The 16,808-nt window shown below is 43.4% G+C and overlaps 1 protein-coding gene across 2 annotated transcripts in view; it reads right to left on the bottom strand.

Annotated features, from left to right (window-relative positions):
- Positions 1-16,808, bottom strand: part of March3 (membrane associated ring-CH-type finger 3) — a 154,007-nt gene that overhangs the window by 31,769 nt on the left and 105,430 nt on the right. For both annotated transcript variants that reach the window (XM_028777151.1, XM_028777150.1), the window contains exon 3: positions 13,201-13,405. In XM_028777151.1, the coding sequence (XP_028632984.1) occupies positions 13,201-13,405 (205 nt within the window). The remainder of the gene's footprint in view (positions 1-13,200; positions 13,406-16,808) is intronic.

Here is a 16,808-nt window from a genome sequence, read left to right on the forward strand (position 1 = left end):
GGTCTCACTGCTGACTCAAGCTGGTCTCACCCTTGGGATTGTTGGCTTTCGCCTTCTAAAGTAGAGACTGATGGCAGGGACCATTACACCTGTCTTCAAATGCCATTTATTTCTTTTTTCCAAGTTCTGTTTTTATTTTCTGAGCCACTCAGCCATCTTCTTTTATACTGGAAGCCAGTTTCCACAGAGTGGTGGGACTGCACCACTTTTCTTGCTTCAAACTCCAGACTCTCTGAAGAGTCTTGCATGATTTGGGTATTTATATATACAGACCCAGTGGGTCAATCGTAAGTTCACAAGATCTATGGTTTTGGATGGGGGAACAAAAATCTCACCTTTGGTTTTAGAAACTTAACTGCAGTTGAGCCTTCCTTTGAGTCATGCAGAGAATCTCAATGCCACTAGCAGCACTTGTCACCCTCAGAGCCATAGATATTTCATATCACATCACAACTGTTGCAGGTAGTCTGAAATATTGCTATTTCAAAGATAATTACTTGGTCTGCGACACAATGTAATAATAGAGAAGAATTTGCCTTTCACTGCATCACTGCTTTTTAAATATTTTGATAACTACATTTTAATACAATCTGTTTCCTTCACATTCTTATGTAATTATTGCTATGCAGTTAAAAATACAAGGCTCTAACAGATAGCCACAGGGTCCATGAAGAAGTTTAAGTGTCTTTAGCTTTTCCCATTTCTGCCTTGGGTCCTTTGCGTGGTTGTTCCTTCTTCCTGGAGCTCTGCTTTCCCTGCTTCTCCATGGCTGGACTGTTACTTATGGCTCCTTCACAGGACATCCCAGATCTACACACATCCACTCTAACCTTTTGTACCACGGGCACTTGTTTTGATTCCTTTATGACTTTTCTCACCTTCAGAAATGATATTTGTATGCTTTAAAAAAAAATCCTTCTCTCCTAGCATGTAAACCTTCTTAGAATATTGCATGCAACTGGCCTGTCCACGTCTCTACTTCAATTTTCTAGAATCCTTACGTTGCACTTTATAAATATTGGCTGAGGAAGCAAACAAATCCTTGCAAACCAGAGAATATCTCTGGGTAGAATTAAAATGAACAGAATTCACACACGCACACACACACACACACACACACACACAGACACACACAGACACACACAGACACAGACACACACACAGACACACACAGACACACACACACACACACAGATACACACACAGAATTTTCCCATCAAATACAGTAAAGTAGGTCTTACTAGCTACACATGCAAGATACAGACTGGCTGACCTTGCTGACGGTAGGCATACCCTAGCACAAGGTGGGCTGGAATCTTCTCAAGGCTCTACTTGAGACAATGCTTAAACCCATGAGCTGTGCCAATGCTGATGACTCCTAATGTTGCTTGGTAACTCTGTGCATCACTTTCAATGGCAGCTCTTACTGCAAGAGCAGTCTGGATGGTGCTGAGAGCAGTCTGGATGGTGCTGTACATCTCCATTTGCATCGTGTGAGCGGCTCATGCCTTCAGGAGTTCAGGCATGTTCCTTGTTAGGCACCTCACTGAAGAGTGTCTCACTTGCTGCCTAGCCAACCATTCTTACTGCTTCCCTGGACTCTCTGCTATCTCCCATGGGGTTTGGTGTAGATGATCAGAGCAGGTCCCTCTGTCACAGAGGGAAAGGCAGTGCTGGTTATTTTGGTGGCATTACCTTATTATGTTCAATGACTATATTGCTTTGCTAATATATTGCAGGGATAGAGAAGCTCCAAGCAGAAGGAACAACCACGCAAAGGTTCCCCAGGGAACCTCTAATCTGTTTAAAGATTGTGTGGTGTGCTGTTGTATCATGGTGTGTGTGTATGTGCCTGCCATGTGTGTATGGGTGACTGCAGAGACCAGAAGAAGGTATTGGATTCCCCAGAACTAGTGTTACAGGTTACTATGCGGTGTCCCACATGGGTACTGGGGACTGAACTCAGGACCTCTGTTAAGAGTATCGAGTGCTTTTAACCATTGAGTCATCTTTCAGCCACCAGAGAAGGTTTTCTTAAGGAGTAAGGCTGAGAACTCAAATATAACATGAGTCATGACTTCAGGGACTAATATGTGTAGGAGTGGCATGGAGGACCCTGGCTGGATGAGTAGTTGCTGTCTGTGGGAAACATCTACTCCAGCTGGGAGACACACACATTTTGAGCTTCAGTGGTTGTGAGACATGTACCTAGAGGTGTCCTTATGGGAGAGCCAAGTCAACCATATAAGAAACCAAATTAATCACTAACCCAGTCCCTGTGTATGTGTATGACTGCATGGTGCACTCTCACCCAAGGGCAATTTACCCACTGCTGTGGTTCACATGACATCACACGACCGCCTGTGTGAGAGGAAGCTGCTATGAGGAGTTGAAACTTTTCTCAGTTTTCAGACTTCAGATATTTTGTTATAAGTGCTGGACTCACTTTTGGAAAAAGATGTCTCTGTTCCTTTTCAGTTTACACAACTTTCTAGATGGGGGCACTTTGACTTATGGTCAAATGAACAGCTTGAGAAAACCCACCATCCTTTTGAACTTGTATTTGAACATAAGTTTTTTTTACTAGATTCTCAAAATATAACAGAGATAGAAGAGAGGGTAAGAAGCACTGTTGGAGAACATCTCCCCACATTTTCTAAGATAGTCCTTGGTCCAGCATGATTCTCTGGGGTTTGATAAGTTGAAGATGGGCAGTAGGGTTTGGTTGCCTTAGAGTAAGATTTCTCTTTAGACCCTGAGCACTGCCTACCCTGTAAAAAACAGTCAAAGATCAATGAAAGTCATAAAATGTGAGATTTTAAGAAATGAACTCTGTGAGACATAAGGCAGTAGAGTGAGAAAGCAAGTACACTGAATAAATGAACTTAAGGAAAGAGCTTGCTGAGGAAGATTGGTTAGGATTCTAATATTTAAAAAAAGTCAATGTATAAGAGATGTCCATGAAATGAGAGAAAACATGAGCAAGGTTTCATCATCTTACTATGACGGGGAGGGAGTCAGACTTCAAGATGGAGAAACTACTACCCTCCCTGTACTGGTTTCCAACTGCTAAAGTGGAGGTGGTTGTGCCTAGGAATAGGAGCATTAAATGCTCAGAGCAGCGGCCCAGGCAATGGCCACAGGAGGTAACTGGGAAAACAAGTGATACAAGCAATCAAGAAGTGAGGCTCACCCACAGCCAGGCAGCTCACAATCCTCTTCCTGTGGATTCAAATCTGGATCTTGTAAATCCTGTGCCAAGTCAAGGAGGTCAATCTCAAAGGGTGAGAGGCATAGGCTGGAGGTGCAGGAGGATCAGCTATGTAATGTCTCTCTGGGGAGCTGTGGAAACATTCTAATATTGACTTTGGTGATGGTTATTCAGCTTTGTGACAACACTGAATGCCACTGAGTTGGTATGATTTAAATGTGGGATTTCTTGACGTGTGAATTCTACTTCAATGTGTAAAGCTATTAAGAAAAATGGAGAATGGAAAAATGCCATATTTAAAAACACCTGAAGTATCCTCCTATAGATTCCTTCATAGAAACCTCCATCTTGCAGGATGAGCCTTGCAGGTGTGCCCTGTTACATTGTCACCCTTCACTTGATGGGGCGTGTGTTCAGATGAACACCAGGTATATCTTACAGCAGCTGGAAATGACTTGTGACAAATGAGTGACTTCAGGAGTTGGATGCTAAAGCCACATATTTAGGAACATAGTGGGGCCATCTTTACTTGTGTCTCTTGGGGCATTTCTCACACCACCTATGTACAAACAGCAAGCCTCTGGAGGGAGGTGGGCTGATCAGGAAGTGTCTATACATTCCATCTTACACCTTTCACGATGATGTCACTGCCAGTGTCTTGTATGAACTATCTCAGCCATTTCCCTTCTGGGTCCTGCAAGATTTGAATCTCAACACTAGTTCCATCTTCCAGTTGCTAGTACTATCACTGAAGCCTTGACACAACACTGAGGGGAAAACATTGTTTCTCTCTCAATCTGATCTCTGTCTTCACAGGGTCTTATTGGTTTATACATCCTCCCAAGTGGCATAGCATAAAAACAAACTTAATCTTTCAGAATTTAAAAAGGAAGGAAAAAGCTTAAAAACATTTCCCTATCTTTTGTGTTATTTGTGTTATTTACACACAACATGTCTTGTGCTTCTCACACACCAGCAGTGCACATCTGTCCCCTAACTCAGTGATGATGGACTTGAAAAGCAAGGGTTATCCCAACAAGATCCCAAGCTCCCCATGTTTTTGGAGTGAGGGTCAGCTTTGCAGCAGGGAAGGCAAGTGTAGGAATGTATGCATGATGAATAATGGAGAGAGAAGGCAAAGCAGAGGAGCCAGAGACCTGGTGAGGGGCTGTTCTTATCTTTCCCAGACCAGCTGTGTCTGTCAAGAACGTGAAGCAGAGATGAGGCAATTACACACGTAATTCCAGGGAAAATTCATTGTTGTTTTTCACAGGTTGTGAAACAAAGTTTGCCAAAGTGAGTTATCCCAGTGAGCATCTTTGGAGAACTTAGCCTCACTGTTTGGTCACCACTGTGCACAGAAGGAAGCCAGGCTCTGCTCACTGTTGACTTTCCTGGCTTTCTAATGCATCTTTCCTTTGGAAGTTCTCTCAGAGGAAACCAGTGACGTAATGATTCAGTGAAAGGGAGACTCAAATGTGGAGAAGGAGTGACTGGGTGAGAGGTGACAGGAAGGGACAGGCAACGCCCTTTGAAAGAACAACCGTTTCTCCGTTTGCATGGGTTAGCAGAGCTAACATCTATTTTTCAATTAGACTTGAGTGTAAGAGACAGGCAAAATGCCACTGGTTATCCCAGCACTCAATCTGGTACATTTGGGGATTAAAAAATTACTATTATTATTATTATTAGCGAGTGTGAGGCATGTGTGCCACCACAAGTGTGGAGGTGAGAGGACAACTCTGTGGAGACAGTTTCTTCCACCTTTACATGGGTCCCGGAATTGAACACAGGCTATCATCAGGCTTTTGTGCAAGGGCCTTTACCCACTGAGCCATACTGCTAGCCTAGGGATTTTTAAAAATAGACTACATTTTAGAGCAGTTTTTGGTTCATAGAAAAGTAGAATGAGAAGTACAGAATCCCCACATAGCACTGTTCCCACTCCCAGTATCCACTGCAACATGCCCCCTTCACATATTTGAACACTTGGTGCCTAGCTAGGAGCACTGTTTGGGGGGCTTGTGGGGCCTTTGGGAGGTGGGGCCCAGCTGGAGGGGAGGCAGGCCTTGTAGGTTATAGCCTGATCCCAGTTCCAGCTTGAGCATTCTAATTCTTGGTCAACCATGAGGACAGCAAACAGCCTTATGCTCCTGCTGCCATGGGCATGAGTTAGCCCTGCTAGCAGGCCTTCACTGTCCTAATGAACTTAAGTTGTTTCTGTCACAGAAATGAGAAAAGGAACTAATGCCTGCCATCATCAACAGTCCCTAACAGAATGGCACACGTGTCAGTCAATCAGCCTACACTGACATGTCATTGTTTACTCAAAGTCCTCCTCTTTACCTTGCCTCTATCCCCTGTATCAGGGATGAACCTAGGGTCTCCTCTGCCAGGCAAGTGCTCTACCAATGACTATGTCTTCAACCTTCATTTTTGTGGAAAACCTGGTGATTGGTAAGGGAGCTGTGGGCTCTGCCTGTGCGCATGCCTGTGCACATGCATGTGTTGATGAGCAAAGGAAGAAAGAACAACTAACAGCCAGATTGGTGGTATTTAGAGGTGGAGCCTTTGGGAGATGATTGGTTCATGAGGGTAGAACTCTTATAATTGGAATAAGTGTCCTTTAGAGAAGAGACCACTGAGAGCGAGATTGTTCCTGCCATTTGAAGATGTCATAAGAAGTCAACAACCTACAACATTGGAAGGGGGCCCTTGCCAAACCTGACCATCCTGGCACTCTGATCATGGATTTAACAGACTCCATAAGTTTAGGAAATAAACTTGGATTGTTTATAAGTCACATTATTTATATTTTGTTACAGCAGTCCTAATTGGTTCAAGACACCAGATGTGTAGAAACCATGTGGACTTTGGTGAGAGGAGGCCTGGCTAATTCTTCCACCTACCTAGCCCTGAAGCTGAAAGTATTTAAGATCTTGGAAGAGTGTCTTAATACCTCTGAGTTACAGCTTTCCTTATCTACAAAGTAGGACAAAGTTTTTGTTACTGTAGAAATATAGGAGACATTGAGATAGGATAACATATAATATTTTCCCTTTGCCTGGATCAATAGGAGGGAAAAACTAGGGTATGAACATCTTAAAGTTAAAATATAGGTAGATTCAAAATAAATTAATTAATCCAGGCCTATTCTGGGAAGTAAAGCTCTCAGTACAATACGGCACAGCAGAATATTACCAGGGACTAAACTACTGAGCTCCCATTGCAGACTGAATACTCTTCAACTGTCTATGGCAAAGAGAAGTTAGGATATTTGTATTTGCAATGCCTATTGCTGGTGTGTCCATCAGGCAGGACCTACCTTCCTTCCAATATTTCTCAATGGATTTATTTAAAGCTATATGCATTCTTCAGAATTAAAAGCTAGTTGTTGACTTAAGACTGCAGAGGCACACGGGGGTGGGGTGGGGGGCTGGCAGGAGCCCTCAGCAGGGACTGCTATGCATATTCTGTAAGTGTTTCAGAAATCTGCACTTGCTTCCTACAATTTATGCCTCTTCTTGGTTCTGCCAGGTGCCTTGTACCTTGCACAGGCAATTCCTGAGAGTTAACTGTGCCTTATTATTTCAGCAGGATTCAGGAGGAAGATAACTATCAGCTGCAGCGTTTGGTGACATTTCGCTGCTTCTCTCTTGGATTCCCCTTTAAAAAGCTCTCCTGCCAGGAGTCCAGGGGCAGCTCTACCTCCACCTCCCCAATTCCCACATAATAACATTTAATTGTCTGCCTTTCAAAGACTCAACCCCTTAACAGTCAACACTTGCTGTTCACATAGGCATATTGGAAGTCAGCCATGGGAGTCCAGTCTCATTGTGTTGATTTCCTCTTTCTCTCTGTCCAGATGTGTTTAAAGAAAACCTGGCTGGATTTTCTTGCCATGTGGGAATATGTAGGGATGGATTTGAGAAGAGCACAGACATTTTGTCTGCCACTAAGAAGCTGCTCTGGGAAGGGGTTGCTGCTAATATCTGGGCAGCAGATGCACACCTGTTTGCCAGCTCCACTTTGCCTCCATTCTGCTTTTGAAACACCAAAGAGTGAAAATAAAGTCACATGCAACAATTCTTGGTATTTTTTGTCTCTGTAAATCTCATCCCATTGAAGTTTTCAGGCGGGATGAAGAAGGAAGAGGAACCAGGTCTTAATGAAAATGTGGATTACAAGGTTATCTTAACCCAAGTTCACTGCAAGTGTCAGTACAATTTAAAATAATAGAATCCTCTCATGTAACTCTTTTTATGCAGTGAATTAGATTTTCCCCCAAATTAATCCTTTACCATCAGCGAAAGGGCTGAAAGCACAGGCGCCGAGCACTTAGCTTCCTTCCATCTGCCATGGCCATGCGAACACTTCGGTTGGCTTGCTTTTTTAATGAAGTGATTTTTAATGAAGCAAGCTGTGAATTTAATAGATACCTTAAAACAGCTTCTTTGTAGCTAAGCGTTAAGTAACGAAACAACTGCCAAATTAGCCACCCAAACCAAGAGGAAATCACAAGGCCGAATGATTGCATGATTCAGGGTCGCTGTGGCTTCTGGCCATCTGACCTGTCAACTGAATGGCCGGCAGAGTCAGGATGGTGCCACAAGGCCACTTGGAAGCAGGCAGTTTGAAGGAAGGTCTGTTAAGTGACCATGCCAAAGGTCAAGGCAATGTGTGGCTAGCAACAGTTATACACAAGGGCAAGACAGAGCTAGCCACTGTTATTCTCAAGGTCCATTTACCTTATAGCTATAGATCAGCCTTTCCCGCCTGATTGATAACAAGAGGAAAGAAATCACTAGGTTCATCTAGAAGCCCCCTTAAAGACCAGTGGTTAGAGAAAGACACGTATAGACTGGGTGGAAGAAATCACCCCATCTCAGTGAAGAGCAGGCAGGCAATGAGAGCCAGAGAGAGGGCTGAGTGGGTGCGAGCAGCAGACACGCTGTGGAGCTGGAAAGTGTGGCCCCTCTGAAGACATTCAAGCTCCTCACTGAAGAATGAAGCTCTCAATCCAATACAACTCAACATCACATGCTCTGCTTGTGGTCTCCATACCTACCTCACTCCCTTCGCTGCACTCAGCAGACGTTGATGGAGAGAGAAGCTTGCTCATGCTCCAAACACAAGATCAACCTCAGAAGTTCCGCAAATCTACTTAAAACCCCTGTGGTGTTACTGTCAAATTATCCATTGCCATAACGGATTGCTGATGGACATTCTAAAGCAAAACTCTCTTGTTTTTAATTGAATGAATATTCCAAATGAAAACAAAGCACAGTAAGAGTTCAGCATTGCTCTACCTAAGTCTGACATATATGAATAAATGTATATAGTCACATATCAATGTAAAAATTAATACACTGTATATAATAAATGAACACATACACAAATATTAAATATTTTTTCAAGGATTTACCTATTTTTATTTATGTATACGGGTATTTTGCCTGCATGCATGCTGTGTATCATGTCAGTAGTGCCCATGGAAGCCAGAAGACTGTTAGATAATCTGAAATGAGTTACAGACAGTTGTAACCTGGCACCTGAGTGCTGAGAATTGGGCCTTGGTCCTCTGGAAGACGACTGCTCTTAACTATTGAGCCATCTCTCCAGTCTCAGAAGTAAATCTTGAACATATTAAATAGTGAGTGGCAAGGTGTAAAGTGGTTTCTCCCTGAGTAGCTCTCTGTGCTGTGTGGAGGTAGCTTTCTTTGTCCTGTATAGTTTCTCTCTGCTCTGTGTAGCTGTCCCTGCTCCGTGGGAAGCTTCCCTACACTATGAGTAGTTTCTCCCTGCTCTGTATAGTTCTCCCTGTTCTATGTGTAGCTCTCCCTGCTCCGTGGGGAGCTTCCCTTACACTATGAGTAGTTTCTCCCTGCTCCTTGGGCAGCTTTTCCTCCCTACGTGTAGTTTCTCTCTGCTCTGTGTGTAGTTTCTCTCTGTTGGGTACCTGAAGATTACACCAAATCCAGGGCACACTTTAAAACCATATTTCTATAGTGTCTTAAAAGAAAAAAGTCACATTTTTTTTGATAAAAATTCCCTAATCCTCATTTCCCTAGTTTCATGTTCTCTTATTGAAGGTAGCTGATATGTGTGAAAACACTTCTCATTTTCAATTTACCTACACCTTTGACTCACAGCAATGGCTCTTTAAACTGTTTATAACAATTCTTATCAGTTAGCCAGGTCTCTGTAAAGGAAATAGGAATACGGAAACCTAACCATGCCCTAGCTGCAAAAAAAATCACATCTCTTTGATCAAGGAGGACCAGAGTCAGAAAGTCTTTTTAATACATTTCCACCATTTCTTAGTATTTTATTTCAATCACTGCATTGTTGAGCTGATCCCTAACTTCCTGAGTTTTCTGGGCAAAGGTGACTATTAGACATGTATGTCTCAAGAGAGCCTGTAGCAGATTCCCCATCCTTAGGAACTGATGTTGCCAGCAATCTACTTGCACACAGTGATGTGGGCTTCCTTGGCAAAGTGGTCAGTCAGAATCACTGTCCTAGCAGTGGGCTAAAATCCAGGCAATCACAATGTGTGTGTGTGTGTGTGTGTAAAAGAATAGTATCAGATTTTGTCTTATCAAGAGAACTGAGGAAAACTAAAGAGGAACAGGAAGCAGACCATAAACCTTCTGGACTCGTCATTCAGTGGGTCTTCTTACAGTTAGCATTTATTCACTACTTTCTAGTGGGCCATTATTCTTGGTGGTAATTCATCCTACAAACTGCCTCTCATTTTCATTGTCATTTCATTGTACATTTTCATTGTCAACACACACCAGCTTGCTGGGGGCCCTGCTGGCTGTGAAGATATGGGATGTATGAGTATTAGAATGCCCCTCCCTTATGTCTTGTACAGTTTTAATGTTTTCCTTTTTTTCAAGCCATGCACAATTGGACACAGACCTCATGAGGCTGCTGCATTAGCTGGACCACAACAGGAAGTCATCCACGCCTGACTAAATGAGATGGCTGTTCTGTAGCTCTCACGAGTTGGAATTAGCTTGTTTTACTGGCTTGCTTTGTAGCAGGAAAATATTTAGGACTTAACATCTGCAACTTGGGTTGGCAGGCAAGTTAGGTAAGAAGGTGAGAGACAACATGCTCCTTTAAAGTGTGATTCGTTTGTTGTGTTGGGGATCAAACCCAGAGCCTCCTGCATGCTAAGCAAGTGCTCTCTCATTGGATATTGTCTAATCCTAGATTTTTAAAAAAATCATATGGATATTTAGCTTTATAGAGACCAAAAGATGTCATGGGAAGCTCCTTGCCTACTCTCTTCCATAGTGAAACAAAGAAACTGAGCAAGCCACACAGATGGCCACACAGATGGTCAGTGGCAAACTGGGAGGTGGTGTCCAGACTGGAGGTTCTAATAAAAACTAGCTATGGGTTTGGCCATTATGAGCCAAAACTTACCCTCTGAGGGAAAAACATTTTGCATCACAGCCTGTGTATACACAACAGTCTTGGGCTCTGGACCTAAAATGAATGACTAATAGCTGGCTATAGCATATAGAAAAGGAGGTGAAAGAGAAGGCCTCAGGCACAGGGAGTAAAGGGCACCAGAGGGTTGTGGTGAGTGAAGGACCAAAAGGGCATCCCAAAAGTGCAAATCTGAGATGCTGAAGTAATTGCAGCTAGTGTTAGCATCTCGGGGCTGACAAATAAAATTTATAAATGACTTCTAAAACTGCTTCCTCCAGCAACAAGAGCTGTTATTGTCACATTGATTTTAAAATTAAATGCTATAGAATTTTCTTGCTTTAATGAGAAGGCAGATCCAAGTGATAAACAGAGTAATGATTAAAGCAATTAAGAGAATAAAAATGAGAACTAGTGCATCAGTCCTCTTAATCCTTTACCCAAACAGGCAGCTTGGGCTGCTACACTAAGAAGACGCATGCTCAGCTCCAGATGAAATTATTGAGACCCATTGGCTGCTGTGAATATGCTGCCCTTTGGTAAGACTGGGAAAAGTCAATTAGCGATGTCACTTGTTTAAAAAAAAAATCTGCCTGCACCTGGTTCTCATTTGTTCTCCAGCTGAGAAACCAAAGACAACTTTTTATGGCTGTGGTCAAACAGCAAGTTCATTTCAGCACAGGATGATCAAACGGTCAGCCTCCCCCAGTCCAAGGCGGTTTGCCTTTCACTTTCAACTTGTTCAATCATCATTAACTCTGAAAACGGTCACATTCCATTTGTGCAATGAGAGTTTCACCGTTGGTGACCGTCTGGGTGAAGTTTTTGTAGGTGAGGCCCTAAATCTTGTAGAGCACCTCACACATTCTCAAGGTCATTTGCCTTGCTGCCTTGTTTAATGACATTGGGGACCATCCTGCCGGTCAGGCTGGGACTCGACGATGGCAACTTTGAAGAGCCTTCTGGAGGTGTTACACTCTCTGAGATGGGAAAGGATGAATCATGGTGTGTTTAAAACACTATAGTGTGAGCACATGAACACGCATCAACAGCTCTTTCCTCTCCGGGATTTTTGCCAATCTGAAGATCTCAGTAAAGAAGACTACTGGGAGGGATCCATTTAAAAGCCTGATTTCCTCACCCTGGGAAGCCAGTTTCCCTGGAGAGGCTGCAATGGCAAATTGGGGGAGATTCCAAGAGTTTCTGGAAAGGAGAAATAGACCTCTTTTTCCCTTTGCTATTGGGCTTGAAAAATCTTCACATCGTCTGTTTACTATCTCATTGTATTTGTCCCTCTGCAGAGGGGCTGTGACATGATAGAGTCCTGAGAACCTGGTACAGGGCCAGTTACTGACAGGCAATCTACAAATATGACTTCTGAAAGTGACTGTCAAGTAGCAAAATGGCTATACAAAGAGGTCACTTGATGCAGCCTTCACAAAAGCAGAGCCTGCTGGAGCAAGCCAAATAAATATTGCACAGCTTGGGAATGAAGTCACAAATCAGACTAGTTCTAGTTATAAGTTCCAGTTAAAGTATCAAGGTCAAAACCACGAGAATGTATGCACAGAACTTTCAGTGTCTCAGCAACGGTATCTACTGCATGGTTCCCAGGAAGGGCCTCTTTATTTCAGGTTCTAGGTCTGGTTGCAGTTTCCTTGACACAGCAACATGATTCTCAGCACATCTGTACTACAGACTGTACTTTGGCCCCTCTCAGCACTCTCTGCCTCATAATGAATTAAAATATGTATTGTTGCCAATAATGGGGCTTTATGACTAGCAGGATTTGGAAGTAGGAGAGAGAGCAGGGATACCCTAACAGCTATCCATCCCCCTTCATTTATTCTAAGACCAGCCCAGCCCCTGGGTCTCAAGGAAAATCCTGTGCATCTAAAACATAAAGGAGAATGTCCTGCTATTCTGGCGACAGAACTGAAGCATCACCTTTTACAAAAAGAAATTCCAATGCAAGGCAATTCACTAAAAATTGTTAGAAAGATCTTTGTTCATTTAAACATTTTTCCTGTTTCTTGATTCTAATGGTTTTATACCCAGTGATGGCCTTAATCCTTTCAGTAGTTTCAAGAGGTGAGATGGCTTGCTGCAGCAACAGAACTTAGGAAATCAGGGTCTAATTTACTGTGCTATGCAGCTATCCTTTCTCAAGAAGATTTCTGGGATGTACAGCCCAATGCCCCTTTATGTATTGCTTAAAGTTGGGCGGATAGTATGTGGAGAGGGGTCTGATATGTATGTTCTGTCTCACAGGAATTAACAAATGGAGGTCGCATCTCTAAACTTACCCTTTCACTGAATTCTTCTTTCTTGTTTCTACTCTTGTGGAGGTCCTTCTTCTGTTGGGTCCAGAATGATATAGTAAGCTGTCCCCTCGTGGTGTCTGTGTGCCCCCCGCCCCCCTGTTTCCTTCTCTTTCAAAGCTATTGCTTCAGTGAGACTCTACAGGATTTGTGCCTGGGCATAAAAGCAGACATCATTTGCTCATTACATCTGAGTTTTCAAGACGTGCTCCACTTACTGACCTCCACTAACGGCCTGGGTTTGCGCTCCACTGCAAACCTGAAGTGGCAGAGTTCACAGTAGCTGGTGTTTGAGGATGACAGCCAGTGCTCCAGGCAGCTCCGATGGATTGTCCCCAAGGTCCCAGTACATTCACATGGAGAGAGTAAGTCCTCTTGGCTGCTGCCCTCATGGCAGATCCTGCACATTGGCCGGTCATTGAAGGGGCTGCAAGAGAAGGAGGGGCAGCCGCTGGTCACTGGGTGGCCACCCACTGCCTAGAGGAGGGCCCTTGACCTGTATCATTTGGGCCCTCCTCAGAGGCAGCTGCTCAGAATACAAACTGCTTTAACTTCTCCTCTTTATAGTTGTATGTGTGCCTGAATATATTCCTGTGGACACTGCTGCCTCACAGTGTCTTTTGGTGTATGATGTGAGAAACCATTGAGTCTTAATGACTTGACTTTTTTTTTTTTTAATTTGCTGAATACAGATGGATAATGATGTGTTAATCCTACCACTTATTCCCTTTATTTGTTGAAATACTTTTAGGTATGAACATTACATTTTACATGGTTACCTAGTGATGTGGTTTTAATAGGTTGTTAGAATTTATAATTGTTTTATTATTGGTTGTTTTGAAAAATAAAAATGTGTATCTTCAAAGTGATGAAAGACTCAGTATCAGTATCAGTATGTGTACGTATCTTGATAATTTACAGGTTTTTTTGGATGTGTATATTTACATGCGTGTGGGCACATGTATATATGGGCACACAATTAACGTGTGCATATGCTAGGGCCCGGAAGTTGATGCTGGGTGTCATTGTAGAAATTGCTTTCCATTTTATATATTAAGGCAGGGCCTTTTTCTCTCTTGAACTCAGGTCTAGCAAATAGATAACTAGTCTAGTCAGCCACTATGCTCTGGAGATGCCCCTCTGCCCACCTCACAAGTGCTGAGAGTACCAACAACTATCACATCTGCTTGGCTTTGATGTAGGTGAAGGCCCCAAACTCTGGTCCTCATGCTTGTGTGAAGAGCACTTTTCCAGACCATCTACAGGCCCACTTCTTTCTTTTCTATATTTTCCAGCCCATAGTTTTGTCTTGACACAGAAACATTTCAGGCAAATTACCAATCAAAAAATAAAATTATGAGCTGGAGAGATGGCTCCAAAGTTAAGTGCACCTGTTCTTCCAGAAGATGTGGCTCAATTTCCAGACCCACATGGTGGCTCACAATCACCCGCAACTCTAGTTCTAGGGGATCCAACATCTTTTTTTGATCTCTGCAGGCACCAGCCACACATGTGGTGCACGTACACAAACATACATGCAGACAAAACACTCACACACATAAAATAAAATAGATCTATAAAAATCAATCATCGCCATTAAGAACATACTCTTTTCAGCAGCCATTTAGATTTTATTATTTCATTTTACATATGTGAGTGTTCTCCCTGCATGTATGTCTGTGCACCACATGTAGACCTGGTGCCCACCGGAGTCAGAAGAGGGCACTGGATCCACAGAACTGGAGTTATGGATGGTTCTGAGCCACCATGAGGTTTCTGGGAACTGAAACTGGGTCCTCTGCAAGAGCAATGAGTGTTTTTAACATTTGAGTCATCACTCCAGTCCCAAGAACAAACTCTTTTGAAATGACATCAATTGTAGTTTCTAGACAAACTGCATATTTTGAGTCAGATGAAGGTGTATGCAAGGCTCCTGTCATTTCTCTTCAATTCTGCAGGAGAATGTGAGCAGGGGAGTAAACTGGTAACCAAGTGAGGCAGAGTGGGGCACAAAGCTGAGGTGTGGCTGGTCCTTTGAGCTTGAGGAGAATACACTCTGGGATGCTGAGGACACTATACTGAAAGCAAGTGGTAAATTTGTCCTACTGAGGTGGCGTCTGTGTAGAGTTCTGCATTCAAGTGTGGAAAAGCCACACATTTCTCGAAGAGGGCTTGCCTGGTGAGTGGTTCCCAGCTTTGCAATCTGGCTGCCTGGGCTTACACCCAAGCTCTGGGGCTTGTCTGATGAACAAGTAACTTCATCTCCCCATACTTTAGTCTCCTGATCTCTAAAATGGGCTCAAAAGTGGAACCCTCTGTATAGTGATTGTGAAGATGTGAGAAAAGTTGGTCTAGAGCAGAGAGACTCACATGTAGAGGACTGGCAGACAGCCAAACCTACTAATGCTTGCTACAGTCACTCGCAGAATGACTCAGGCCGAGGAAGATCAAGTAGCATAGCCCTCACCATGTATGCTTAAAGGAAACATCAAATTAAGATGGCCTAGCTTTTTCAATGAGAGAGGCCAGCTCCCTCTATGAATGACATTTTGAAAGAATGTTGTCATTCTTTTGACAACCTAGTCTCCTTTTGCACTTTCTGCTTTCTATCTCCCATGTTCTCCAGAGATGATGTTAACCTAGGTCCCTGCCCCATTACTTTTTAATGCTATCTCTGATCCGAATGGAGCCAATCACAGAAACACAGGCTTCTCTGGGGACCCTGAGAGTGAATGAAAGCTGGAGACAGGCAGGATTGTCCTTGTACTTGCCCAGGAGACCCATACATGCTCTAGGGAGAGGAAGGTGAGAAAAAAGGTGACAGCTGGCTTTTGGCTTTTGGCTTCCTTTGTTCACTTTGAGTCATAGGCAGGAAAACTATAGTCTTTAGTGTGCAGTGCTGTGTGGTCTAGGAGTAGGTGAAAGAGAGGCACACAACACACATAGACACACACACAGATACACACAGACATACACAGACACATACACACCCATCAAACAGTCTTCCCTTTTTCATCAAATAAGGTGATTGATTGATGCCTGCCAGGGTGGCTGGTGTACACACTGCCATCCATCCTTGGATCATAGAGGGATACTACCATTCACCTCCTCTTTATGTTCTGAGCCCTAACCAATTGCTAGGAATTCTCCAAGAAGTGGAAAATATACACTACATACTTTCCTTTCTTTCTATGACAGCCACACGTATTTTAAAGATTGATTTTTATTATTTTTAATAATATGTGTGTGTGTGTGTGTGTGTCTGTGTGTGCACATGAGTACACTTGCCTAAGGAGGCCAGAGGTGTTGAACTCCCTGGAACTAGTATTATGGGTGGTTGTGAACTGCCTGGTATGGGTACTGGGAAGATACAAGTTTCTTTTCTTTCTGAAAGAAAATTGGAGAATACATGGCACATCCATTATCTTGGCAGCCTATGGCTCCCAATATGCCATGGGCAACAGCAGTATAAGAGGAGATCCCAGGGACAAGGAGCTGGCCTGAATAAGTGGTCCCCAGGCTTTTCAGAGCCCCCCCCTTCTCCACATAGGGAAACCAGTTAAAACAGCAGTACTTCACAGGTTGGAGTGTGCATGAAGGGGCAGGGATGGGGTTATAGAGTGTGAAGAAGGGGATAGCAGAACAGACCTCTACACGGCAAAAGGAGACTCACTCAGAGAATAGCCTGGACAGCATAGCCATTGGGTAGTGCTAAGCAGCATACACACTCGAAATGTTACTTCAAAGGTTTTATCCACAAAACCAGGCATGGTGGTACATGCCTCTAATCCCAGTATGCAAGAGGTAGATGCAGGATCAGGCCTTCAAAG

This window comes from Grammomys surdaster, unplaced genomic scaffold (assembly GCF_004785775.1).
Source record: "Grammomys surdaster isolate TR1022 unplaced genomic scaffold, NIH_TR_1.0 278, whole genome shotgun sequence".
Taxonomy (NCBI): Eukaryota; Metazoa; Chordata; class Mammalia; order Rodentia; family Muridae; genus Grammomys; species Grammomys surdaster.